This window comes from Brienomyrus brachyistius, chromosome 17, assembly GCF_023856365.1.
Source record: "Brienomyrus brachyistius isolate T26 chromosome 17, BBRACH_0.4, whole genome shotgun sequence".
In the NCBI taxonomy this organism is placed as follows: Eukaryota; Metazoa; Chordata; class Actinopteri; order Osteoglossiformes; family Mormyridae; genus Brienomyrus; species Brienomyrus brachyistius.
In genome coordinates, this window is record NC_064549.1 from 10,394,882 (window position 1) to 10,420,807 (window position 25,926).

The window sequence follows — 25,926 nt, forward strand, 5'->3', positions numbered from 1 at the left end:
AAGTCCAAATTCATTTAGGCTCATTACCGTTACTAAATTGCCCATTCTGTGCATTGTCCCGCAGTGGACTGATATTCAGAGTGAAAGACTACCTTTTCCCACATATAGCCCCCAGACAGAAGAGAGACTGCACCTCTGCATCTGGAATACCGGGCAATTTTTATGTGGGCTGCCGGGGCTGTGGGCTAGCAAAATTTGTCATAGGATCCCCTCAGGAAAAACTCACGTTGTGGGTATGTATGTATGGGGGGCATGTATGGGCAAAAGTTGAGGGCTGATTTTTAATCCCAGTCCAGCCCTGCCTCCAGGCCCTCCCACAACCCGGTCAACAATGTGGTTGGGAGACGAAATAAAATAACTAACTACTTTCTGTTTTCATTTTTCCTTTCTTTTGCTTTATAACGGACAAAAATGCATACTCAGAAATGTTTGGAAACTTTTAATCAGTTACTCAAACACATGCGCTTTATTTGTATAACACAAGGATAAGGTTTAGGTCACTTTCCGTGTTATAGCATACCCGCTGTTATTCCCAGCCCTATGCAGTGAAAATAGTATATTTGTTAAATTACTAGTCAATCTCATTGGTTACAAAAAAGCTGCGTATTTATTCTTATATCTTAACTTTACAGGAAACAAGCAAAACATAAATATATAAATATGTAGATGATTCGCCATTGATCAGTAAAAACAAATTGCAGTAGAAGGGATTTTCGCAGCTAATCCGCTGTTCTTTCTCTAAACTTAGATGGCTCATTAAGACTTTTTGCTTCTCTATTAGTATAGTTAATACTGGCTGATTAATTTGTTTTGGTAAATGGTTTAGTTTTAGAGTGAGCGTTCGTGGCACGGAGTCCCCAAAGGGGGTCGGAGAGACGCAGGGGCGTGACGTGCGGAGCGGCCGGAGACGCTCGTCGGCGGGGAGAGAGGAGGAACTGGGGAGGGAAAAAAATTTACACTAAAATGGCTTCCTTTTCTCTGGAGGAAGGGGCACAAACAGAGAACAGCCCGGAGAAGTTGTCTCCGGAGTCCGGGAAGCTGAAAGAAGAGAAGGCGGAGGTTGATGATGTTTCGGAGCAACTGCTGCAAACTTTCCAGAGTTCGGCGCTCAGCTTCTCCACGGAGCAAGTGGCGTGTGTCTGCGAGGCGCTGCTGCAGGCGGGCAACGTGGACCGCCTGGGTCGGTTCCTCTCCACCATCCCTTCGTCGGCCGACCTGCTACGTGGCAACGAGACCCTGCTGAAGGCCCAGGCGCTGGTCTCCTTCCACCGGGAGGAATTCAAAGAGCTGTACGCCATACTGGAGAGCCGCGACTTCCACCCGAGCAACCATGGGTTCCTGCAGGACCTGTACTTGCGGGCGCGGTATAAAGAGGCGGAGAGGTCCCGGGGTCGCAGCCTGGGAGCCGTGGACAAATACAGGCTGCGCAAGAAGTTCCCACTGCCCAAGACGATATGGGACGGAGAGGAGACTGTGTACTGCTTCAAAGAGAAGTCCCGCAACGCCCTGAAGGAGTGCTACACCAGCAACAGGTACCCGACTCCGGATGAGAAGCGGCACTTGGCCAAGATCACCGGGCTCTCGCTCACCCAGGTCAGCAACTGGTTCAAGAACCGCCGGCAGAGAGACCGGACCCCATCCGGCACCAACAGCAAAAGGTACGACAGCGTCCGGCGCAACCTCCCCCTTTTTGTTAACTTTTTATTCTGTAATATATTAATAAAAACTATGTTTTTTTTTTTCAACGACGGGCGCCAGAGCAAAATTTTTAGGTCGCGTCCGTAATCATCCATCCGCGTTTATGTCCGCTGTAAATTATGCAGAAATCAGTGACCATGCAATGATAAGCGTTTAGTTCCATTATTAGGTGGTTGATTATAAAGATTAAACACACCGGAAAAATAAGCAGGATCCGCTCAGTAAATGTAAAATATAAATGCTTCACGGACTGGAATCATCCTCGCCGCCTCATATGATCTGCATGAAGCTGTAGGTCGTACGTTTTCCAGTAATAATTAAGCATGAACAACATCAGGTCCCGTCTGGATTGGGGTTTCGTTGCACTGAATGTGTCGTTTATTATAGGCCTGTGTTGTTTACAAAGAAAAACATCCGTTTGCGGAGATGCGGATGTTTTTATGAACTTTGCCTTAATGGCCGGCGGATTGAATGAGCTGGTAGTGAAAGTGATGAGGCGAGGTGAGGTCGCCGTCCCGGGCTGAGAAGCGTGTTACTTTGTTGTGAAATGTGAGCTCGATGGCGCCCTGCTCGGCTCAGGTTTCCCGAAACCGTGTCCCAGCGGACCGGGGCGGCAGGGAGGGCAGGGGAGGCGAAAAGTGAGAAGGAGATGCCGGAGTTACTGCTGTTAATTCATGTCAGAGATAGGGGGGAGATCCTGGCTGTCATGTGTTCAGCCTGGCAGTGTTCCTGGTGTTCGGAAGGAATATGAAGTTGTATTGTCATTACCAAGTAATTATTTACATCATTTGTTTAATCTGGGAATATCGTAACGTTTCCCACTGGTTGCATGCGAATGTGTAAAATTTGAAAATATTTTCTATTAATAATTTGCACTTTACTCACTTCCGTATATAGTTTATATATGGTTGTTTACGTTTAACACTTTCCCTTTTTTCTTTTCTTTCAGTGAGTCGGATGGCAATCACAGCACAGAGGATGAGTCCAGTAGGTGTGGTCTTGACGACATTGCCGTAACATCCATGTCTCAGGAAGACCCTGGCTGCCAGACCGCATCAGTCATATCAATCTCTAGTGCCCCCTGCAGCACAGGAGGCCAGTTACTTCTCAATGGTACAGGGAGCTTCATCACTGCCCCACATCCACTGCTCCTCAATGGAAGTTCCCTGCTCTCGGGAACTGGAGGCGGGGTCATCATTAATGGGCTGACACTGGGAGACGGCCACACCATCACCCTGAGCTCGGTTGCTACCAACTCCTCTCTTCTTCTTAATGGGGCTCAGGTTATATCCAAACCGTCTGCCTGTGTGGATTTGGGCCTGGAGGAGCCGGCAGTTAACCCACTGCAAGCGCAGGCCAGTCTGCCTGCCATCGTACTCAACAGTGGCAACGGTTCCAGCACAACCATCTCTCTCCCATTGCCTACCGATGCCAAGGCGGCTGAAGGCGCCGTTCCTTCTGTTCAGCCCACCGTAGACTTCCTCAACTCCCTTCCCATTCAGGAAGGCCGTAAAGCAGAAGACACTCAAGCCTTATCTCCGAATTCCTTGTCCCCCTCCTCTTCCTCCTCGTCCTCTTCCAACCTGTCCTCCCCTAGCTCTCTCCCATCCCTGGTTTTTGCCCAGAAATGTAAACTCCCGGAAACTCAATCCATCCAAAGCACTGTGTCCCAGCCGGGCCTAATCCACTCCAGTCAGGTGGTCCCTCTCTGCACCCAGCAGCCAGAAATCGTGGTGCTCGCCTCCACTGCCTCGCAGCTGACCTCCAGTGGTCAGGTCTGCCAGGTGGTGTCGTCCGCATCAGCCTCCTCATCCCCACAGGTGCTCTCCCTGCCTCAGGTGGTCCCATCGATCCAGGGCATCCCCGTGTCACAGCTGGTGCAGCACGCCGGCCCCCAGGTCTCCCCCTGTTCGCAGCTGGTCCCAGTATCTCCCCTTTCCTCCCAGCTCCCCCAAGCTTCTATTCCCAGTTTCCCAGCCCAGACGTTTCACATCAGCCCCAGTCTCGTACAGCCCCAGCAGCCGGCCGGTTCCCCTGCGCTTGGCGACGGCGGCGTCACCATCCCTCTGACGGCCACTCAGCCGGGTCTGACCCTCCAGCTGGGTGACCAGGTGGCCTCCACGTCCGCACTCCCCCAAGCACAGGCCCTCCAGATACCCGGCGCCCAAGTGATCCCCATATCCTCACCCACGCAGGTCGTCCCCATCTCCCAAGCAGGGCTGACCGCTACATCCCAGCTCGTCTCGTTACCCCAGCTCCTCCCAGTGACCTCCATGGCCGCAGTTACCCCAGGACCCCTTTCCTTTTCACAGGTGGTCCCTACTGCCCCCTCCCTCTCGCTCTCCTCCCCAGGAGGCACCATTCAGATCCTCGCCTCCCGCACTGGCGCAGGTGCGGGCGTCACCCAGGGAACCTTTAGAGTTGGCCAGCAGCTGCAGAGCCTGTCGACCCCAGCCAGTGGCGCTGCTGGGGTCCAGCTACTGAGTTCCGGAGTATTTCAGCTTCCCAAAACTCCTCCAGGTCAGTCACCAACAAATCACTTACCGTTGATTCGATCGTTACATCGATCTTCTACTATTAACACATCAGAGCATTTCTGCTAGTCCTGACTCATTCTGCATGTGAGTGAGCTAAATAAATGGGCAGATATTAAAATCGAAGTATGTATGCTGGTTCATGTCTCTGCATGATGCTTGCGCTTATGCAAAATCTGTGTTCCTTTCCTTCTAAACCCTGCCCCCAGCTGGGAACCTCCTCCTCGCTGGTGGTATGACTGGAACCCCCATCCTGACCGGGTTAAGCATCCAGCAGGGAAAATTGATCCTGACGTTACCTGCTGGGGTTCAGCTCGCCAACCTGCCTGGCAAACCTGCCCCAGAGGGCCCCGCGCCCACCAACGGGGGCATCGCACTTGCGCCCGTCATCTCCCTTGCGCCCACCGCCCTCTCATCCACCAGCTCCTTCGAGTCTCCGGAAGGCCCGCTAGGTTTAGTTGGCTCTTCCGCGCTCTACTCCGGCCCCGGCCAGGGTTCCTCGTCTGCCTTGGCCTCGGAGATCGCCCCGCACAGCCCGGCCGGCGGCGTCACCCCCCCGCAGCCTGCACATAGCCCGAAGAGCATTCTGACACTCAGCCCCAGTATGCCTATCGCCTCTGAGCTGCCCCCGTCCACCTGGAGCCCCGTGTCCCTCTCTGCGTCCACAGGCCTGGCTCTGTTTGACGTCCGGGGGAAGGGGGACCTTCCCCAGGACTCGGCTCTGCTCGCCCTTCCTGTTGGTGAGGGCCTCCTTCTCCACACCCCATCTCCTGACCAGGAGGCGGGCGGTACGTCGCAACTGGACGACCCAGAGGACATGGACCAGGACCCCAAAATCCTAACACAGCTCCAGTCCGTACCCGTGGATGAGGACCTAGGTTTGTAATGAGCGTGTCGTAACCCGGGTCTTCTCCATTGGATCTGTACAGTTCCAAACCCGAAACACTCCCAGATTCACCATCGCCGTGTTTAAGGGATCTTCTGCGGCCACGAAGTGTCCAGATAATGGTCAGAGCGTGAGGGGTTTGTAATGGAGAATGACCATTGGCTGGAGAGCGTGTGCTGCCCCCTAGCTGCGGAGCTGTCGGCATTAGACGAGGCCAGTGTGGCCTTGTCAGCTGTTGCCTGTTCCGGCCTCAGGAACTCAACTTCCCAGCTAAGCGCAAACATCCATAGGGGAATTCCGGCCCTCCGTCAGCATGCTTTAATGATGACATCACACAGTGCCTCTTGGCTGGTCGTCCCGCCAGCCTGATGATCTCTGCCCCGGCAAGGTCTTGTAAAGAAAAGCACTGTCAGCATTGCCATGGTAACCAAGACATTAACATGTAAAAGTATTTTACATAATCATAAAAAAACCACAGGTTATTGTGTTAATGCTGATAGTCCATGTATAGGTTTGCAAATGTATACAAATGTGTTCTATTGGGATCTTATTTCATTATGCAAAGAAAGTTATAAAACGTATATTAAGCATATTAACTGCTAATTTAGTTGATTAAATATTCAGTGTCGTGTTACACATAATTTGCATGAATGAATTGTGTGCATTACATAATGAAATAAGATCCAACAGGATGAAAAAGAGAGATGTATGAATGCGTTATAGGGCTGTCGGCGCAACATAGGTGGAAGTTGGTGTTTAATGTCTTGTATGCAGTGGTGTCGACCGTATAAGCACACAAGCACAAAGCAGACTGACTTATCTTACGATCTTCCTCCATGTCCAAGTGCTTTTAACTCTTATTTAAGTTCCCCAGCCTCAAAGAGCACCACACTACACACAAAGGCTACTCTAAGCTGGTTTTCCGAATGTTAAATCGGCTATTGGACACAACATTTGCTGACATACTGACTTAGTCTTTCTGTTAACACTAATATTTAACAGTTGTGAGAGCGTCCCCACATAACTTAGTTTAGACGTCATTATCGCCGCTTCATTTGGCCCTTTGCAGCCTGACGAGAAATGCCGACTGACCCCTGCCATGTCGGTCTCTTAACCAGGAGAACATAGACAGTGTGTTGTTTTTGTAGTGTTTTACATGCCTGTCATGATTTGGTTATGAGTTTAAATTTCGGTCAAGAAGTCTTAGACTGCATTACGGAGCTGGTTGTACCGTAAATGTTTTAACCACCGGAAATTTATGCTAGAGGCTGTGATATCTCCAGTTGGTACATTTGGGATCTTAATTCTGTAAATTTTATTGACTTTTTGGTTAAAAGGTCAGACAAACAGGAACACTTTAACTGATAAAGTATTTTTTTTGTTACACTATGCAATCAAACACTTCAGATTTAGGTTTTTTTTAATCATCTTTATTTATATATATAAATATAGCATTACTTTCTAATTACTTTATTTGTGTAAAAAAACAAAAAAAACATTGAACCGAAGTAGCATGCAATGTTTTGTTTTGAGCGTTTTGTTTGTGGGTTGTTGCAGTTTTTTTTTTTTTGTTTTTTTTTTTTGTTAATGTTTAGTCTTATTTTTTCGTTGAGTGATTTACGTTTTGTTTCTGTAAAGATGTATTTCCAGACGTCAACATTCACACCTGATATCTGCTCCGGAAACCTGAAATAGCCAGACTTAAAAGATCACTCCATTTTGTTTGGGGCCGCCACCCGAAATGTTTGATGCTGAGGTACAATTTTGCATTAATTTTGTGAAAATGATTATATGCTCTACGCATCTGGCAGTCTGAGTTTCTGCAGGAATTTTTTTTTTTCCCTCCTGTAATGGTACCTTTAATCACTGTAATCCAGGCTATTGTAATAATAATAATAATCACTGAGGATCTCATGATTTAATAATTTTATAATTATTTTTACTGGTGAGCAGAAATACTCTATCGATAGTGCTTCGGAGTGGAGTTAGCACTGATTGCTGTTACAGGTGGTCTTTCTGCCAAATTTTACACCGGCAGGGCACCAGGTTTCCAGTTCATGAAGGCTCGTCTGCAGGACAGCAGAGTGATTGTGTAACGGTTCACAAGCAGCGAAGGACACTTTCATTCTGTTGAAGTTACACTTAAATCATGCTCTGGTGGCTAAAATATATGTTTTATATACTTATAAATGGCTTCAGTTGGACGTTACCGTTTACGGTTATAGGATTTTTTTTTTTTTTTTTTCCTGGCTGTTCGGGGGAGTTTTGTGTTGAGACTGAGGGACAGTTGCACTGACCCTCCTGTACAAGAAGTTGGTGTTATTAATTCTGCTTCATCACTGCTGCTGTCATTGTTCTCTTGTGCTGATCATATTCTAGATTCTAGATATTCTATGCTAGATTTCTGCCTGCCTTAACATCTTGCAGTCTGAGAGGTACACTTGGTCTGGCATTCTCTTGTAGTTGTCCATACGTTAAATTTTTTTTTTTTTTTTATACCATTTTATGGGTCCGTAGCTTTGTGAGGAACGTCTTCTGAGTTGCTTTGAGAAAGTAACTTTCCATGAACTCTTGCACTTGACTGAACCTTTCCCTCCCAATCAGTATGAAATCTTGATTGAATGCATGGAGGTTTCCACTGTTTTTATAGTGTGTGGTTTTTTTTTTTTTTTTTGGGGGGTTTCAAACATTTCAAATGAATCACTTTTAAATTACTGGCCTGGACATAGAAAACGAGTTCTCTGCATTTCAGAGAATGTTACTTGGCCTTCAGGTTGAAGGGAATCCATCCTCATTGTCTGCCTGCACTATGATGACGTCACCTGATGCTCTCGTACTGGGGCGTACAGGCTGTGGCGCAGTTTGAATCATGTCGTCGATTATAAATGATCTAGATTGAGTTGGGCAGAGAAAGTGAGCTTGCTAAAATAGAAGCCTTTTGTGTTTTTAAAGTCCTATTGATTGATCTATTTCAACCAGTACTGGGTCTCAGTTGTGATGTCGCTTGTCAGATTTTAAACATTTGGAGGGAGTCGCACAGAAGGAGGAACCTAAGAGACTTATTTTTGCTACACTGTCGACTGACATAAATCAGTTCGGAGAGCATCTGTCTGGCTCTTGGTCGCTCTTGAATCTCTGCCAGTGTTACTGTGCCTGTGTCTAACCTCTTCCACTGCATCCTCAGAATTGGCCTCCGCTTTGGAAGTATTACAATCCCTCAGGATGATCTCTGACTAAAAGTAGGCGCTCGATAGAAACTACACCTATTCTGTTAAACTAACTTTAAGCATTTATATGCACGCATATATAAATATATATTCTAAATAGGACTTAAAGTTGTTTAGGAATTCTTTACCAAAGGTTTGTATTCTGTGAATTGTGTATTTTTATTATTATTATTATTTTTTTATTTTTTTTGAACTTGTATTGGTGTTCAGGTGTGTGTGTGTGTGGGGGGTGTCTGCTGTGTCATGTACAAACATTGTGTTTAAGCTGTGCACACTATTTGTAGATCAAGGGAATACATGTGTCTGTCTGTGTCCGTGTGCATTGGGGGGGGACATTCTCCCAATGATGGAAGCTGTTACAGTTAAATGTACCTGCCTGTCATGTTCTTACACGCGATGTCATTGGTGCGCTTGTGCTCCTCCCCCGGGATCCTCTGGTGTCATTGGTGTTTCTTTGGATTACCTCTGCTCCCACTTCCACACCACACATCCGCAAACACAGCCGTTTGTAACCAAAGCTTTAGTAGAGGGATGTATTTAAACACAATTGGTTTCAAGGTGGAGAACACCTCATTTTTTAATACATTTTTGTACTTAAAGGTATTATTTTTATAAACCATTTAATTGATATTGTAATAAACATTTAAAATGAATGGAATCGTCTTGTTTTTTGTCTTTACATCAAGTGAGTCCTGTAAATGTAGCGTGTGTACTTATCCATAAGCGAGCAAGCATGTAAACCCCCTCCAGTTTGACTTGGAAATGAGGTTCAATTCTGATTTAAATGTTCAGTGCTTTGTTTACATACTGCCCTGATCACTTTTCTGCAGATGGGCAGGAGTGAAACTGAGAAGTGCTGATTTTACTGGTGCATGTCTCTGCGCCTGTCTGAGCAGATGAGGTTACTGTAACTATGCCCCGTGTGTGTATGTGTGTGTGTGTGTGCGCGCGTACACAAGCGGGAGAGTGCGTCAGCCTTTTGCGCGTCGCTGCACGTGTGTTGCTTTAACCCCTATGTTCTCATATTACCTGTGAAGTGTGAGACATGGGAGGGACCAGTAGAAGATCCGCAGCCCAGGAGAATATTTACTTTGCATCTGAACTCTCAGAAACATAGGCGTGCTTATCAAGACAGCCAGTCGCATTGGGCGCATCCGATCCAACGGAACCACGGAAACCGACACCTGTGTGAGGTTGGTTATATTTTCGCTTTGACTCTTAATCTCATTTTGTTTTTTGTTGATGTCATTTTATTTTTTGTGATTTTCACCCAGAGATCAATTCCTGAATTCCAGCTTATCGCTCATGCATGTTGCAATTCATTATTGCGTAAAAAATAAAAGAACGGCAGTAGCGACACTTCATGGGAAATGTTTTTGCCATTTTTTCATCCTCTAAATCTGAGAGGTGTAGGTATTTTCTGCCAATCTGACTTTCTAACGGGCAATACTTGTGAAAAGCTCCCTCTTAACGCTGACTGCGTCTGTCCTACAAGCAGGATAATCCTGGCTTGAAGCTTTTTTTTTGTTTTGGTTTTTTCCCCCCATTTGGGTTCCTCCCCGAAGTGTGCGGATCCCAGTCATCCAAAGGTGTTGCTTCTGATCCTCTGGCCTGCCTACCTGTGGTTCCCTCTTCGCTCTGCTCGGAAGAACCTGCATCAAACGATCGGACGCCAAACTCTTGGAGACCCATCAAAGGCCGACTCGCCCCATCCCACTGCCCCGTCGCCATGACGTCCAGCTTCTCGGCGGAGCAGGTGGCGTGCGTTTGCGAGGTGCTCCTGCAGAGTGGCAGTATGGAGCGCCTGGCGGCCTTCCTGTCCTCACTCCCGGCCTGGTCGAGCCTGCAAGGGCAGGAGAGCGTGCTGAAGGCCCGCGCGGCTGTGGTTTTCCACCAGGGCCGCTTCACAGAGCTCTACAGCCTTCTGGAGGGCTTTCACTTCTCTCCCTGCAGTCACCCACTTCTGCAGCAGCTTTGGCTGCGTGCGCATTATCTAGAGGCTGAACGGCAGCGGGGGCGCCCCCTGGGGGCCGTGGGCAAGTATCGCGTGCGGCGCAAGTTTCCCTTGCCCAGGACCATTTGGGACGGAGAGGAGACGAGTTACTGCTTTAAGGTAGACTAACTTCTAAAGTATGGCTGAATTGTATAGCATTGGTGTGCAGTCTCATACGACGGACCAGAAGAGTACTGTTCCTTTTAATGTCCGGTGTACAGTTGTAACCTCATAGATCGATAAAACCGACAATTGATCGGTGGACAATTTTAAAATGTAGGTAAAATTGCTGTAACTTTTAATGTGTGCTGTGCAATCTTTAAGAGTGTAGATATGACGAATAAATTTGACTGTCCGATAAACAGGCAAGTCGAAAATTTAGATATGAATCTGTAGTAATTTTAATTATTGACCAGGAAATGTAAATATTTAAACACCGAAGTATGAACGCTATTCAAAACAAAGGAATCGGTGGTATAAGTATGTGATAATTTGATATATTGCTGATATTGCTTATGTCTATATGTGTGGGTCAGACAGACAATGCAGTGTTTCTGTCCTGCGTGTGTGCCCGCACACCGTCCCACAGGAGAAATCTCGCAGCATGCTCAGAGAGTGGTATTGCCACAAACCGTATCCATCGCCCCGTGAGAAGCGAGACCTAGCGGCTGCCACCGGCCTCACTGCGACACAGGTCAGCAACTGGTTCAAGAACCGGCGCCAGAGGGATCGGGCCGCCCAGTGCCGGTATAGGTGAGAGCTGGGTGTTTGAATTATTTTCTCTTTCTGCATTATCATCGTCATTTTGGTTTTCTTTTTTCCCTTAAAATCGGACACCGTTGACATAGGAAAGAAATCACACTTCAAAGTTTTCTTATTTTTGTCTTTTGCCATCTTCCTACAAGGTCAGTCTGCCTCTCTTAAAAGTTGACTAATACTGCCCCCTGCTGATGAAATGTTTTCAGACACCTTTTAGATCTGTGAGGATTAAGCTCTCACGATAATAGACTGGATGGATGTACCATTGCTTGTGCAAAGTTCTCAGTGGAAAATCTTTTTTTTTTCATTACAAATAAGAAAATGTGTAAAACTACAAGGATGTATAATCCTTGCAAAATGGACATAGGTGAAATTCACTGACTAACAAAAAGACACAATTGACTTGTACTATGGCCATATATGCCAGAACAAAAGTTACACAAAAACATTGGCAAATAATCTCGATTTCACCAAATTAAGCAAATGTACTTTCTCAGGGAAGAAGAGGGGTCAGATAGGACCCCCGGAGCAGGATATGCAAGTTCCGATGAAGACTTCCCCCATCCAAGGAGCCCAGTCACTTTGTACAGCTGCCCGCACCCCCCTTCCCGTCAGCCCCCAGTGGGCGTCCTGGGTGGAGGGCAGTTATGAAGGTGGGAACCTCAGTAGGATACTCCTGAGGAGATTCACTCATGATGATCGGACTGTCTGCTGTTTTAGCCTGTTTTAGTTACTTTGCATATCTGTACTTAATGCCTTTTTATAGTGAATAAACAGCTTAATGTTTTGTACAAGTGTCATGCACTGAATATAAAGCAGACTCACAAGCAGCATTCCTGCTCATTAATCGATTAATACAGAATAACGCTGTGGGCATATGGTGCATGACCTGCCAAGCCTTGCATTTCCATAAGCTCCTTTCATACTCATCATTATAACACAGTTCGGAGTTGCTGAAGTGTTTTCTAAGGGCTTTGCCCATACCTCAAAGACTCGGATCTCGGGGGCGCAACTACCGAATCATCGTACGAGGGTGTTATAAAAGGAAGAGACAGTATAAGGCTCACGATCGTCCACTCATAACTACTAAATGCTTTAACCTATTTAGCAATGAGGGGTGAACGGGCCCTGCTTGTTTTAATGGTGCCTGTCAGAACGGGAAGCAGAGTGGTTGCTATGCAGTGTAACATTGTGTAATCCACTATACTGATAAGCAATCTTTCATGCAAAGTCTGACTTTAATACATTTTTAAAGACAGTTATGGCTTCCGTCATTAATAGGTCATAAAGGCCAACCATTAGTACCAAACTTCGATCATACTCCTTATGAAAAACGTCCCATAACGACAAATGTGCTTCAAAACCACATTCAGAAACAAATTATAAATTCTAGATTGAATACTTTCTCTTCTAAAAATATATGTATACATATTTCATTTCTTTAAAGAACTGGGCAAAAGGGACTCGGTTGAATAACTTCCACGTTTTGTTCCCTTTCTTAAACCTTTCAGAATAGTAAACAGAAGCCCGATAAGAACGGAATCTGTGGTATTAGTATCTGTTCCCAGAGCAGAGAGGGAGGAACTCACACTTCCAGCGGTCACACAATTCACCTCTTCCTCATGGCACAGAGCAGCTCCTAACTGAAAACCAGCTAGACAGAGATGAGCTGCTACTCTGAGCAGTAATATTTTAGCCAATGGGAACTGAGTGAGGGCGTGGCTTCAGCCTGTGGCCATTTCTGATTGGCTTATATGTATGTTAAACCACCTCGTCAAGTTTGTGTGCCCAGGCCATGCGCTATCCTGTGCCCAGGCTCCATGTTGTCCGAGCAGCTGCGAGCCAAGAGATGACAAAGCGCCGAGCGCATCTGGATGGCAGGGTGTATGAGCACGTGATGCCTAATTAGGACACAGCTGCTGGAACAAGACAAGGCAAGGTCCTCTCCCCCCCCCCCACCCCCCACTGTAACGGGTCTCTCAGAACCCCAGGTACTCCGCCAAGAACACCATCATGATCTTCGTCAGGTTCTCCACGGTGGGAGCGTGCATGTTCTCCTCGGTATCCTGCAGCGTGTGCCAGAAGGAGGGGAAAGGCGTAGCGATGAGATGAAGCACAGGGACCCCTGTATATTTGGGAAGGGGGGGGCAGGAACAGAGAGGCGTGTCATGTGGTTTCATAACCTATTTAGTAGTACAGCCTAAATCAGTGTTTCTCAGTTCATGGGTTGTAAGTCTATTTTCAGTGGGTTGTGGAGAGCATGATTTGAAAAATAAAATAAAATAAGAATTCCTAGTCTCCCATCCCGTTGACAAATTTTATAAGGAATTTGGGTTTTGGCATACTGACCAAGTAATGATATGGGCCCTAAGGCTAAAATAGTTGCAAAAAATGCCCTAAATCTCAATGTGATCGCGCAGAAACAGCTTCACACACATTCCAAGCGCTCCAGCACTCCTGCCTCTCTCAGCGACCGCAGGACCGTTACAGCACCAGTGCGTGGTGAGCTCGCTCACCCCTCTGTAAGAAAGGGATGTGGTCATCCTGTACGGGGCCCAGGTACACATCCTTCCGGAAGTAGCTCTGCTCACTGGGGTGGGAAGACAGCAGGCCCAACTTGTGCAATCGTTTCTCTGTAGTGGGGAGGAGAGGGAGATGTTAAGTGGTAGATTGGGGGGGGGGATGGAAAGCGTGTAATCGATTGCAATAATAAAGGAGTGTTTTCACAAATGTGATGAGAGCTGTGAGCTCCAAGGGACTCTGTCAAATAAGCGAGCATATAAGGCGCTTAATCAATACTTGAGATGGAGAATATCATACAACAAGCTACAGCTGCATTGAGCCTGTAATAACGTTCAACGTACAACAGTCTGCACTGGATGTGAAGCGATTCGACATTTCAGCACAACCAACAATACTCGTGAAGAAGGTGACCAAACAAAAGCTCCTCTAAGCAAAGCTACAAAACTTCTAATACAGAATGCCAGCCCCCAACTTTTGTTTTTTTCCCCATATATAGACAATTTTGGATACATCTTGTCATTTTCAAGGACACAAATAATGGACGAAGCATTGGGTCAGGTGGATTTACACAGTACAGACGCTCCCCGGGTTACGATATGGTCCGTTACGATATTACCAATTTACGAAGGGTATTCCAATTCCATTCTGTTTTTCCACTTTCAGTGCATTATTCAATAAATTACACAAGATATTTAACACTTTATTATAAAATAGGCTTTGTGTTAATGATTTTGCCCAAATGTAGGCTAATGTAAGTGTTCTAAGCATGTTTAAGGTAGGCTATGATGTCTGTCACATTAGGTGCACTGTATTAAAATGCATTTTCACCTCACAGTATTCTGTGAACGTCTCACCTGCTGTGATGAGCCGGTCAAACCAGCGGGCAGTGTTGTCAAAGTGATTGACGAACAGTGGGTCGGGGGCCCCAATCAGGTCCAGTAGAACAAACAAATCCTGGAAGAATGAATAACTGTGTGAATTACAGCCAGAGAGCGGACTGCGCACTTCACAGCACACATGAACACGTCCGAGCCTGACAGGCACTGACCACGGCCTGGAGCAGTGTGGCATGCGGGCCTCCTGCTGGATGACTGGTGCGTGACATACGTTCGGCCAGGTGACGGGAACCGTACAAGGAGTCTGTGGCCGTCCACTCCTGGAAAGCCTCCTCGCCGTCGAAGAAAACAAGCTGCAGAGTCAACGGCACCTTCTGCGGTCATGGATGCACAAGAGGAGAAGGGAATGAACACGAGCGAGTAACAACAGCCACCGGCTTTCCCCCTTGAAAATAAAGCCAGACTTAAAGTGGGTGTTCTTATTCAACCCCAACTTTCACCCATCCATCCATCCATCCATCCAAAAGGTTATCCTGGTCAGGGCTGCGGTTAACACCGGACAGGAAGCCAGTTCATCATAAGCCCCAAACACACAAAAAAACATTCACTATGGCCAATCTAGAAACTGGAATATGAGGAGCAGGCCCAACTAAAACACAACGCGCCAACTCCATACACACAGAGTAGAGGTGCGATTCAGAGAGGAAATGACACCAAGACTGTCCACTGAGCCACTCCAAGGCCCCCTATATGATTACACCAGGAAGATGTACTTCATTACAGATATCAGCGGAATGCCCAGGCCATAAGCTAGGCTACATCCCAGATGGGATAAGGAGACCAGGAGCAAAGTCACGGCACCAGTGAATCAGCCAGTGAAACTAACACTGGCGATGAATTTAATAATAATACTAAGTAATATTCACTGTTTTTTTTTTTTTTTTAAATCTCAAAGTATTATCAGGTGGAGGGGGGGGGGGTAGCAGAGATGTCAGGAAGAAATATGTCTTGTTTCCCAGCTCTTGGCATCAAAGTGTTGGTGTGGCTGCCGTCTCCCCATTTACAGGAATACCTGCTTTCTTTTCTATTTGTTGTTCCAGGAGGCAGCATGACGGTAATTCAGCCAAGCAGAGCTGCCATGTAGCTATAAATCAGCGCTTAAAGCAGCTGCCACAGTCCCACTGCAGCTGCTGTCAGCAGTTTTTCTGTGCGAGGGGGGGGGGGGGGGGGGGGGGGGCAAGGGGACCCGGGCAAATACACCCTCTGTCGGCACCTAAAACTCTCCGCAGTGCCTGCAGTGTCTCACCCTCTCCCAAGCGTCTCCCATTACTGTCATTATTCCCTCACTGAATGATGCAGCTCACAGGCATCTGACTGTGCACTATATAAAAATACATTTAAAAAATTAATTACACTAAGTGTTGTTTTTTTTCCCTCTGACACCCTCGGCGAAACTCCTCCCCCCTTAAACTCCTCCTCTCTCCCCCCCCCCGCCTGCTATTATACTCCACACCGTCCCCGCGGCCAAAACCCAGCCTGTCCGGCATTCATTACAGCTTGCCACATTCAGGTAAGGTAAACGAGAGCTTGTATTGAAACATTTATCCCACCCGATTTCCTACAGAAATGCCAAAAATGTTGGTTAATGTAAAATTGGCAGTACTCAGTTAAACCGTTCTAGAGAAGGACGTGGTTAAACGTTTGATCATTAGAGTTAGGCTACTTGCATAAATTTGTTTTATTATAATAATTAAAAGCCTAAGACACTGATTTACATTTTTATTCATTTAGCAGAGGTTGTTATTTAAAGCGATGTACATTTTTGAGAGGAAGCAGATTTATACAGTGCCCGGAGCCACTGGAGATTAAGGGCCTTGCTCAACCATGGGATTTGAATCGGCAACCTTCTGACCTGAGACACTGCATCCAAACCCACTAACCCACAAACCACACTCTATACCAATAGAAAACTTCCACTGACTGTTAAAAAAGAATGAGGTTGTTACTACAGTTCTAAAACAAAAAGGCGAACGGCCGACTCAAATAGTTGATATGTTCTTGCTCAGCGCGGTAAATAACCGCGGCGAATTGTTGCTCGTCGCGGGTACCTGCTGGGTGAGGCTTTTCAGCTGGCCGTCCAGAGCAGTGACCAGCTCCAGGATCATGGCACAGGGCACGGCCGAGTCACTGGCTCCCACGAACGGCTTCTGCGCCTTGCCCCGCGGCGGCTGGATGGCCTTGGAGTCGTAGTGGCAGGCCAGCAGCAGCCGGCGAGGCGCGGCGGGGTCCAGAACCGCCAGCACGTTGGAAAAGGTGACGGGGCCGTGCGGCGTGGGGGAGCTGAAGGGGTCCGTCTCCACCAACCAGCCCGCAGACAGGGAACTCAGCTGGGAGACGATGTGCTAAAAGCGACGAGCCACGGAGTCGCGAGAAGGCAGGAGGGCGATAAACAAGACGGGGAAATAAAGCACACCAGGAACAAGCAGTGGCAGCAGTAGTATTACTAAATATAGTATTTCCAGTAAAACACGGCAGTTTTTTTTTTTTGCACACCTTGGCCCAGTAGGAACAAGGTTTTGTTTCACTGTATACTGTGTATATGGCTGAAATGACAAATAAACCTTCACTTGACTTGAGTTTGCATCCTCGTGTAGAATGCTGTGCTGTTTCTTTAAAAACATATTAGGAAATGTGTAGTATTGTGTATAAGGCTGGATGGATGCAAGGGCCAATCTGGGCAACCGCCAAAGGGCCCAAAATTTTAGGGGGTCCCAATTTATTCTTCTGGTCCTTACAGCAGCAATTTATGTTGTAGGTAGGGCCCCAAGAATGGGTTTATCTCAGTCCCCCCACAGAAAAGAAACACGAACTGACTGAAGCGCAATTAAACAGGCATTTTTTCGAGGCCCCCCGGGGCCCACCTGGCGCACCAGCTTGCTGCCCGTGGTGCCCGGCAGCCTCTCTCTGAGGAACGGCCGGAGGTAGGTCTCCCATAAGCGGGTCAGGCTGACATGGGAGGCGAGCCGCTTCACCTGGGCCGCAGACAGCTTCGAAGGCCTGTGAGACGACTGGGCGGGGCGGGAGAAAAATGCAGGCAGGAGTGTGACAGGGGAAGGACGAAGACGACAGAATGCTGATATATTGCAAGGCCTGGCGGAACATGTGAATCTGTGGAGTAATGACAGGAAGCGGGGCTGCCAAGTTTGGTCAGCTGGCTGGCCTGAGACTTTCAATTCTAGACAAGTCTGAAAGCGCATTAAATGTATGTAACAGTTTTATTACCTTGCAAATAGTCTGTAATTTTTGGTTTATAATGGAATAATACAGATTTCCCGCAAATTTTCTCGCGCGAGTCAGAAGGCGGGCCTGTCACCGCAGATGCATGAGAGATGTTAACCCTGAGAAAAGATAGTCACATAAGTTTATCATCGTGTCTTAAATGACAAGCCAGTTTCATCCAGCAGGACAAAATGGTAAACAGGACACTGTCTTGTCCAGATGCCAAACTCCGAATCGTTTTCAGTATTTGCCTCCCCATCAATGGAAACCGTCCATATGGCAGTATGACCACAGCCACTTATTAAACCTACCAGAGAATCGCGCAGTGAAATCTGCCTGTCCATTTCTAACGCAACTTAAGGAAATGCTTGCTTTAAAGCAGGACACATTCATCCAATTTATCAGAGTCAAAATAATCAGCAAGTGATTTTGAACGAGACTTTGGCAACAATTACATAAATCGGACGGTTTAACAGATGCGATTACGTTGCAGCACACACCTTGTCTTTGGTTAGATCCACGGCGTGGGTCCGTGTGCTGCTGCTGCTTAAGTCGCCGGACATGTAGAAGCCGAGCGCGATGGCCACGGCCAGCAACCCGCACAGGCAGCACAGCAGCACCTTCGCCCGGGGCATCCGGATCCGCTCGCAGCGGCCGAGCGCCACGCCGTTGCCGGCCGCTCCGCTCTTGTACCTCCGGATGCTTTTTGACATATTAATGCGGCTGGGCAGGAAGCCTCCCAGCTACGGCGTCCCTGGGTGCTTTACTGGAAAGCACGCGTACTGCACCCACAGATCCGTGCACGGTGTTGATTTAAAAAAAGAAGTTATCAGTCCGGATCCTGCGCATGCATGGTACACGTCAGTGAAAGCACACTCTGTATTTACGATTACACTTTCAGAGTAGCTGCCCACGTGGTCCATACAATTTCTTTCTATATTTTTTATATTATAGTAGCATGCTGTACTCCGTGATGATGTGTGTCGTTGGGAGACAGATCACATCAACCGATCTCCGATGCATGTAATTCATTCCAAACCTGCCTCTTTGGCTTGTTTCTGCTTTAAACCAGGATATGAGGTAATCGATTGCCGAGTGAGAGTTTGGCCGAAAAGGCGAGATAATCTTCCCACTGTTAGACCACGTCGGAAGGTTTTTTTTTAAGTTGCTCTGCAGCGTTTCCGTAACGGGGCAAAAGTGACTGGCCAGCATCGAGTTTATTCGGGACTCCCTGCTATTTTAAAGAGAGTAGTTAAAAAATACTGCTCTGTAAAAATCAAGGTAACACGGCGCATGTCGTTCCGCCGCGATTTTACTATAGGCTATAAAAAGCAACGACTTTTGTCTACTGAGTAGATATACTGACATATAAAAGACATCTTCAAATTAAGGCACAATCACACCTAATGTTAATATGAAAGAAAAAAAACATGATAAATTACTACACGTAAAACCAGACTGGTCAATACATTCACTTCTCCGTGTTCAACCCCCAGACCGTATCTGCATCCCTTTCTGGCATATTGGTCTCGTAGAGTTTTGAACATGACATTGTAAAAACCAATCAAGGGAAAAAAGAGTGAATGATAAATTAAAGAACAAAAAAACACGATCCAAACAGCATTAAATGACACCCGCAAACACTTCCCAATTAATCCAACTCCCACTTCCGTCTCGTTATACAGATGACGAACCAGCCCTCTCTTAAAGGGACAGGCACATTTCTCGGCTATTTCATATCGCCTGTCATAATAATCATTCATTATTGTTAAGGATAGTGCATGTTTGAATTGAACAAGGGGTTTGAATATGATCCTATTTGACATTAACGCCACGCCCACAAAGCCAGATGGACGCCTGTCGTTACTAAAGGTGGGGTTTCAAGTGACCTTTGGGCAGGGTTGCCCGACCCTGGGAAACTTACATTCCTAAATTTTTCCAAAAGCAACGCAACATGACCAAAAATCAGGCGAGATGTATCGGTGGTACATTGCTTTTCTGATAATGTAGAAGCAATTCTGAACGATACCGATAAAAGTACAGTAAGTTTTGCTGTACTGCGTAATTCTGAAATCTGAGAAAATATGAATCGTAATATATCTACTGCTGATGGCATTAACTTAGCACCAGGCTTGTGTGCAGGCTTGCAGTAAATGTATAACATTATTTAGCAATCGCTTTGCTTAAATTTTGAGGGACAGATAGCAGGTCAGCCAGCATCTAGCACGTTGCTGAAGTGCCCAATAGCGGTATCATTACTGCACCAACCAAAGGATTCGATCCCGTGACCTTCCAAATTCATGTTTTTAAATACCTCACCTAAATAAACTTCATTTACTACAATAATCAATTATCAATAATCAGAAACCGTGAGTGTCAGGTCAGATGCGTGAGAGTCGGCAACCCTGTGATAAAGCAGCATGGCAAAGAAACACCTTATCTTATAGAAAGTGTCTTTGGCTACGAAGGCTAGCTGCATGGCAACGGTGACAACCAATGACGTGCCGCTTGAGCTGCGAGGCGTCCATTCAGGCAGAGCCTGGCGCTCGCGGACAGCGAGTGCGCGTCCGCGAGCACTGTCCGTCACACGAGACGAGGCAAGTTAAGCACTTTCAAGCGGCTCAGGTATTACATACATTTTTAATATAGCAAATTACTTAACGACGAGTTTTTATACCAGTTCGTTCCTTAAAGTGTAGCACACACACACACACACATATATATATATTTTAAAATAAATTATTATTGTTATTTGTGTTATTTTCATAATGAAAAAGTGGTAGTGTACCTGCATTGTATGAATGTTTCAGCTTTGCCAGGAAATAGTGATAGTAACCTGTTAAAAGTTTATGTATAGTCACTTTATAAAGTTTATGTATAGTCATAGTAATATATATATATATATATATATATATATATATATATATATATATATATATATATATATATATATATATTACTATGTATTGTATTGTATAGGTCAATTTCATATTTTGTTGTATATTTTTATATATGGTTTGTTAATTTGCCCAACTTGGTACATTCAAGTTGACCCTTTCTAAGAAAAGTGACTCCCAGGTCTCGTTTTGCAATCAAAATCCTAGAATGTATAGAAAGTACATTGAATTGCGTGCAGGGCCGGGCTGGCCACCTGGCGTACCGGGGATTTTCCCAGTGGGCCTGTGACAGCGTTGGAGAAGTTACAAAAGTGATCCATTACAGACATGGGTGTAAAGTTCATTTCCAGAAAGTACTTTACACCTCTGTCTGTAATGATTACGTTTGATATTAGCTTGTCCGACGCTGGCCGATGGGTATGTGACCACCACCATCACCGGTCGGCAACATGTAGCGCACGGCAAAATTAAACTTGGGGAAACGGGGACACCACGTGAAGTGCTTCATCATCCTAATATGGGTTTTAATGGGAAAATTAAGAGCCGATGGACAGCGAAAACCCGCGAATCCGCCCCCCCCCCTCTAAGTTGTCTTCGACCGGCGTTTGTCTTTCGTGCGTAGCTCATCAGCCCCCTCTAACGACAGAGAAAGGATATGGCGCCTAGGAGATCCCGACGAGGAGACCGAAGGTACATCCGCATGCCTCCTAAAATCACCGCGTGGCCGTAACTGGATTATTGGATGCAAATACGTTGATAAACAGCCCAATGCATATGAGCATCTTCCCGCAGGAAGGAAGAACGAGACCTTTGTGCCAGCCTGAAAGAGATCGCTGCTATGCTCCCCATCAGAGGCGCCATGCTCACCAAAGTACTTTGGACACTATTTCTGTATCTGTCACCTATTTGCTTAGCGTCAGGGCTTTGAGATATGGTGCAGTTCCATGACTGGAGCTGGTTCTTTTGTCTAGATGACACATGACTTGGAACCCCCCTCATCCACCACTCCCACTTCTCCACCATTCAGTCCCATCTGGCCTTTCTCTCCCCAACAGAAGGAAACACTGGCCCATGTGCTGCGTTACCTGGACTTCCTCTGGAGCCACATACAGAAGCTACAGGCTCACCTGCCATCCCACTGCCTCCCCAAGGCTCATGGCACAGGTGATGGGAGCTGCATTTCAGGCACAGATCTTAGCGATGTGGCACGGAATACCAAGGCCCCGATGGTCTGCCCTTATTTGCTGACCTGACCTTGTCTGCACATGTTTGTCTGATTGCAGTTCGTGGGGATTCTGACTCAGGTGAGAGCATCCTTTCAGAGACGAATGCAGAACTACGTCCACCCGCTAACTGCCACCGAGCCCAACTTAAGCACACATGTGGCAAGCCTCACAAGCCCCCTCTCAACATAGGTAAGAGCCAAACTGCTTTGAAAGTGCAATGATTTGTAAATAGAACTGTCCTTTTTTGTTCTAGCATATATATATATATATGTTTTCTATACTAATCACAGTATAGCTTATGACTAAGACTTATTTCTACATATCAGTTTACCTTATATTATTAGAACATTAGTAGCACATTTAGTTACAATGTAGTGGTTCTCTTTTGGCTTGTGTGTTGTGTAACAAAGTATATACATATGAATCAAGTTACGTTGCTTAATTGTCATTTCTCACATGTGAAACGAAACTGCGTTTCTATGGAGCAGTATACGGTCAGAAAAAGGAACAGTTGAGAACAAACAGCGAACAGTACATACTGGGGAAGAATAAGGAGAGAATAAAATGTACATCAGGAAATAAAAGAGTTAACAGAAATCAGTGTAGTGTAAATGAGCACTTACAGTATCAGTGTTTATGAGGTCGGTGGGAAGTCTGATAGCTTGAGGGGAAAAAAACTGCTGCAGACCCTGGTGGAGGTGGGCAGAATGTTTCGGAACCTTTTTCCAGATGGAAGGGGGGGGGGGTGAACAGGCTATACGATGGGAGGAGAGGGTAATGTGTGAAGGAGTGGACTCTGTTGCTGCGGCGTTACTTGTATATGTGGTAGGTAGGGAGGTTCCCATGATATCTCTGCTGTCCTCACTATTCGCTGGAGGGACTTGCGGACTGAGGCTGTGCAGTTTCCATACCAGCAGGATGCTGTCTATAGTTCCTCCGTGAAAAGCTATGTGAGGATTTTTCACGCATGCACTGCTAAAATCAACGTGGAAGCATTGTGTTCCGTTTTGTACTGGCAAGTAACTTTTGAAATACAAATGCTAGAGTTATGGGCAGATGTGCAAGACAAGCAAAGGAGACACTACATGTTGGAGACAAATGAGAGCGTCAGTGAAGACGATGATGCCACTGACATCCAATCGGTGAAGAGTGGATGCAGTGATTGGGCAGAGCGCCGATCTGTTTATGAAGAGGCACAACCAGTGCAGGACAGTGACTCTCTGCCGAGCTCTCTGGACTCAGGATTCAGTCTCAGCCAGCTGGTGACACAGACTGTTCCACACAGAGGTGAGACCGTCATCCATTTATGGCTCAGTCTTGTGAATTTTGGTGGTTCAAGTCAGAATTTTAAAATGAATCCTTCTGTCAAAAAATTCAGGCCAGGGCCTGGAAAAAGAGGCTGAAAAACATATTTGTGACCACTGTGAAGCCCACACAGGCAGCGAAGAGGACAGCTTCCTAGACTCTCCATTGTCCGGGTAAGTGCTGGCACCATTTCTGTTGTTGCATCTGGCTTTTACGCTAAAGCAAATGCTGTTTCATACAACATGCTTTTGAGGCACAGACTTCATAACATAAATTTCATTTTCAGACACATAAGGTGGAGGATTTTCCTGTATTATGACATCAGCCTTATAGTATTTATCTCAACCTTCTCAATAAGTTTCTCAATTTGCTCTAAAAACAAACTTGCCTGAGCTTCTCAGATCATCTAAAGCCTCTTTTGTTTTTGCATTAAATGTGACAAATTTGTTCCGAACTTTTTTGTCATGGTTGCTGTGTGCTGGTCCCATGTTGTCCTCTGTGTACGTCACAGGACTGAAGGAATTCTCCTGAAGGACCACATGCTGGGGTCAACCACCTCAGTGCATAAGAAGCACCCTCCTACCATAGGGTCTTCACTTGAATGGACATCCCCGTTGGCTCTGTTCCCAGTCTCTGACACTCAAGAGAGTCTGAATATCAGCCCCTCCCTCCTCAACTCTCCTTCCCGGGGCGTCACCAGCCACCTGCTGCCTGAAGGGCAAGATTACTTGCAAGGTGTGTGAAAAGCATCCACTCGCACAAAGACATTTAGACACACAATGGGTTTTCTATTTTATTTTTTTTTACAGGAAACCTACCATTTTTTTTTCTTGCAGCACTATTTGAAGATGTCTGGGTCAGCCCCAAAGCCAGCCCTGCCAAAGCTCCCAGCTCGCCGGAACGTTCCCTGGATGATCCGGTAGAGCACTCAGCAGCGTTTTCACAGAAGAGGAGGAAGCTCGATGGTGAACAAGGCCGCTTTTGGCATGCCCTACTGTCGCCAATGACATCTCGATCCTACCCCAGGTCCTCCAGCTGAGGAATGGCGAAGAGCTGGATTCTCAGAGGGACGATGAAGACTCAAACTGGAGCCCTACCCAGCGGGGCCCTTCGTGGAAAAGATCCACCATCAGTAGGTGGCCAGGCAGCCACTCCAGGTTGAAAAAGAAATGCATCAACGGCTTCATCATGTTCTGTCGCGTCAACAGGAAGGTTTACCTGCGGTGAGGGTCTCTGGGAGACTTGTAGCCTCTTTAATCTCAGCCCCCAGCCACACAGTCATCTGTAACAAAAACTCTCTCTTGGCATGTATCTAAACAGCTGCCATCCTGGCACCCCGTCCACTGTGGTCACGAAGGAGCTGGCGAATCTGTGGCACATCATGCCCAAGCAGGAGAAGCGCGTGTACAGGTCTGCAGATCATGTTCAAAAGCAGCACAGACTCGTTAAAGAGCGTGAAATGGTGTAAGTTGACCCAAAATGTTTTTTGTTCCGTAGCATGAAGGCTCGCCGCTTTAGCTGCCAGCAGAATCGCAATGTGAAGCTGAAGGGTGAGGTGGAAGGGGAGGAAGATGTTGTCCCAAGCCCTCTACACACACTGCTGGCTCACAGGGACTACACTGCAGCCAGAGCAATGCTCCAAAGGCACTCTCACACGCTGAGCTGCACAGAGAACATTTAACTCCCGCTCAGTGTGGAATTACCCACAATGCACAAGTGCTCGTGTAAATGCCAATACTAAAAATCTGTCCATCAAGCAATAATCATTTTAAACAGTAAACATTAAATAAAAAAATGAAAATACTGCAGATAAAAGCAGGTGGCACATATTTTTAAAAACTCAGTGACCAATCCCTAGCGCACTAGAAGTACAAGTTTAACCTGTGAATTTAGTCTGTCAATCCATGTCTCTCTCTGCCTAAATGGAATTTGACTAAATTCTTAGAACATTATTGGAAGTGAAAAATGAAGAGTACATTTTTCGTGAGACTAAAACTAGGGTGAGTTGAGTGTAAGGATTCTGTGGAGTTGTTTTAGAATTATTTGTTAAATTAATTGATATTGTAATTTAGGGTAGAAGCCATAGCCCTGCATTTTTGTGCCTATGGTACTTCTTTGTAAATTCTATTCTTTGTGACGGTTTATTGTGTTGTGTTATTTTGCTGCTCTACTCTGTGCCACTTGCTAGTTATTTGTAAATGTTCTAGCTGAACAACAGAGTTTGGGAAGATTCTGTGGATTTGTCTATTCTGCATAAAATACAGTGGTTTGTGTGATTTTAATAGTATCTGAAATGTTACCATTTTCCTCAATAAAAGGTTTTGTTCAAAAATACTGCTGCTGTTAGAGTTGGGACGCTTGGGATTGTGCAGTGGCATTTTCATCCAGACCTTTAGTGTGGAATCTGTGTGATGGCGCAGTTACACCTTGAAGGACAGAGGGGGCAGTATCACCAACGGCAGTCACATTCTCACACCTGGCGTAATATCTCACGAGGAAGACAATATAAATGTCAGCAAATCAACAAATTATATGAGACATTTATTTTGTGTTCCCAGTACATGTCCAAGGACAAAAAAAGATGAAAGAACAAACATACAAAAATCTACAAAAAAAAAAACTATGGTTACAAGTTAAATAAAACAGATTCCCACATTAGGAAATATTTTTTCTTTTTAATATATTTTTCTTATAAAATAATGAAAACATAATTTACACTATTCAATATACACGCATTAAAACAACATCCAAAGAGATCAGCGG

At 46.1% G+C, this 25,926-nt stretch overlaps 4 protein-coding genes across 4 annotated transcripts; 3 read left to right on the forward strand and 1 right to left on the reverse strand.

Moving 5' to 3' along the window:
- The first annotated feature begins 906 nt into the window (after positions 1 to 906).
- six5 (SIX homeobox 5) lies at positions 907 to 8,998 on the forward strand. Its single transcript, XM_048981421.1, has 3 exons — positions 907 to 1,658; positions 2,648 to 4,218; positions 4,442 to 8,998. Exons 1-3 carry the CDS (start codon positions 964 to 966, stop codon positions 5,116 to 5,118), a joined length of 2,943 nt encoding a protein of 980 aa, XP_048837378.1. The 5' UTR covers positions 907 to 963; the 3' UTR covers positions 5,119 to 8,998.
- Positions 8,999 to 9,453: 455 nt separating this feature from the next.
- On the forward strand, positions 9,454 to 11,862 carry six9 (SIX homeobox 9). Its single transcript, XM_048981454.1, has 4 exons — positions 9,454 to 9,538; positions 9,911 to 10,458; positions 10,928 to 11,091; positions 11,595 to 11,862. The coding sequence occupies exons 2-4, from the start codon at positions 10,075 to 10,077 to the stop codon at positions 11,746 to 11,748; spliced, it is 702 nt and encodes a 233-aa protein (XP_048837411.1). The 5' UTR covers positions 9,454 to 9,538; positions 9,911 to 10,074; the 3' UTR covers positions 11,749 to 11,862.
- A 454-nt stretch (positions 11,863 to 12,316) lies between these two features.
- qpctla (glutaminyl-peptide cyclotransferase-like a) lies at positions 12,317 to 19,432 on the reverse strand. The gene is made up of 7 exons (XM_048981453.1): positions 18,236 to 19,432; positions 17,378 to 17,524; positions 16,565 to 16,858; positions 14,669 to 14,830; positions 14,475 to 14,574; positions 13,614 to 13,730; positions 12,317 to 13,222 (listed from the first exon to the last, which is right to left on the reverse strand). The coding sequence occupies exons 1-7, from the start codon at positions 18,446 to 18,448 to the stop codon at positions 13,077 to 13,079; spliced, it is 1,179 nt and encodes a 392-aa protein (XP_048837410.1). The 5' UTR covers positions 18,449 to 19,432; the 3' UTR covers positions 12,317 to 13,076.
- Positions 19,433 to 20,336: 904 nt separating this feature from the next.
- On the forward strand, positions 20,337 to 25,471 carry LOC125711509 (meiosis initiator protein-like). Its single transcript, XM_048980470.1, has 12 exons — positions 20,337 to 20,360; positions 21,279 to 21,322; positions 21,425 to 21,503; positions 21,688 to 21,796; positions 21,916 to 22,047; positions 22,903 to 23,145; positions 23,237 to 23,336; positions 23,675 to 23,898; positions 24,000 to 24,082; positions 24,190 to 24,386; positions 24,484 to 24,573; positions 24,661 to 25,471. Exons 2-12 carry the CDS (start codon positions 21,288 to 21,290, stop codon positions 24,842 to 24,844), a joined length of 1,476 nt encoding a protein of 491 aa, XP_048836427.1. The 5' UTR covers positions 20,337 to 20,360; positions 21,279 to 21,287; the 3' UTR covers positions 24,845 to 25,471.
- Positions 25,472 to 25,926: the final 455 nt, after the last annotated feature.

What these genes read in the sequence shown, in the direction of transcription:
- six5 (XM_048981421.1), top strand. Translation starts at nt 964, where the DNA reads ATGGCTTCCTTTTCTCTGGAGGAAGGGGCACAAACAGAGAACAGCCCG. An exon ending in TCCGGCACCAACAGCAAAAG is followed by an intron (nt 1,659 to 2,647) that starts GTACGACAGCGT and finishes CTTTTCTTTCAG; the next exon opens with TGAGTCGGATGGCAATCACA. An exon ending in GCTTCCCAAAACTCCTCCAG is followed by an intron (nt 4,219 to 4,441) that starts GTCAGTCACCAA and finishes CCCTGCCCCCAG; the next exon opens with CTGGGAACCTCCTCCTCGCT.
- six9 (XM_048981454.1), top strand. Translation starts at nt 10,075, where the DNA reads ATGACGTCCAGCTTCTCGGCGGAGCAGGTGGCGTGCGTTTGCGAGGTG. An exon ending in AGACGAGTTACTGCTTTAAG is followed by an intron (nt 10,459 to 10,927) that starts GTAGACTAACTT and finishes ACCGTCCCACAG; the next exon opens with GAGAAATCTCGCAGCATGCT. An exon ending in GCCGCCCAGTGCCGGTATAG is followed by an intron (nt 11,092 to 11,594) that starts GTGAGAGCTGGG and finishes GTACTTTCTCAG; the next exon opens with GGAAGAAGAGGGGTCAGATA.
- qpctla (XM_048981453.1), bottom strand. Translation starts at nt 18,448, where the DNA reads ATGTCAAAAAGCATCCGGAGGTACAAGAGCGGAGCGGCCGGCAACGGC. An exon ending in TGGATCTAACCAAAGACAAG is followed by an intron (nt 17,525 to 18,235) that starts GTGTGTGCTGCA and finishes CGCCCCGCCCAG; the next exon opens with TCGTCTCACAGGCCTTCGAA. An exon ending in TGACCGGCTCATCACAGCAG is followed by an intron (nt 13,731 to 14,474) that starts GTGAGACGTTCA and finishes TCCCCACTACAG; the next exon opens with AGAAACGATTGCACAAGTTG.
- LOC125711509 (XM_048980470.1), top strand. Translation starts at nt 21,288, where the DNA reads ATGGCGCCTAGGAGATCCCGACGAGGAGACCGAAG. An exon ending in CCCCAAGGCTCATGGCACAG is followed by an intron (nt 21,797 to 21,915) that starts GTGATGGGAGCT and finishes GTCTGATTGCAG; the next exon opens with TTCGTGGGGATTCTGACTCA. An exon ending in CTAGACTCTCCATTGTCCGG is followed by an intron (nt 23,337 to 23,674) that starts GTAAGTGCTGGC and finishes TGTACGTCACAG; the next exon opens with GACTGAAGGAATTCTCCTGA.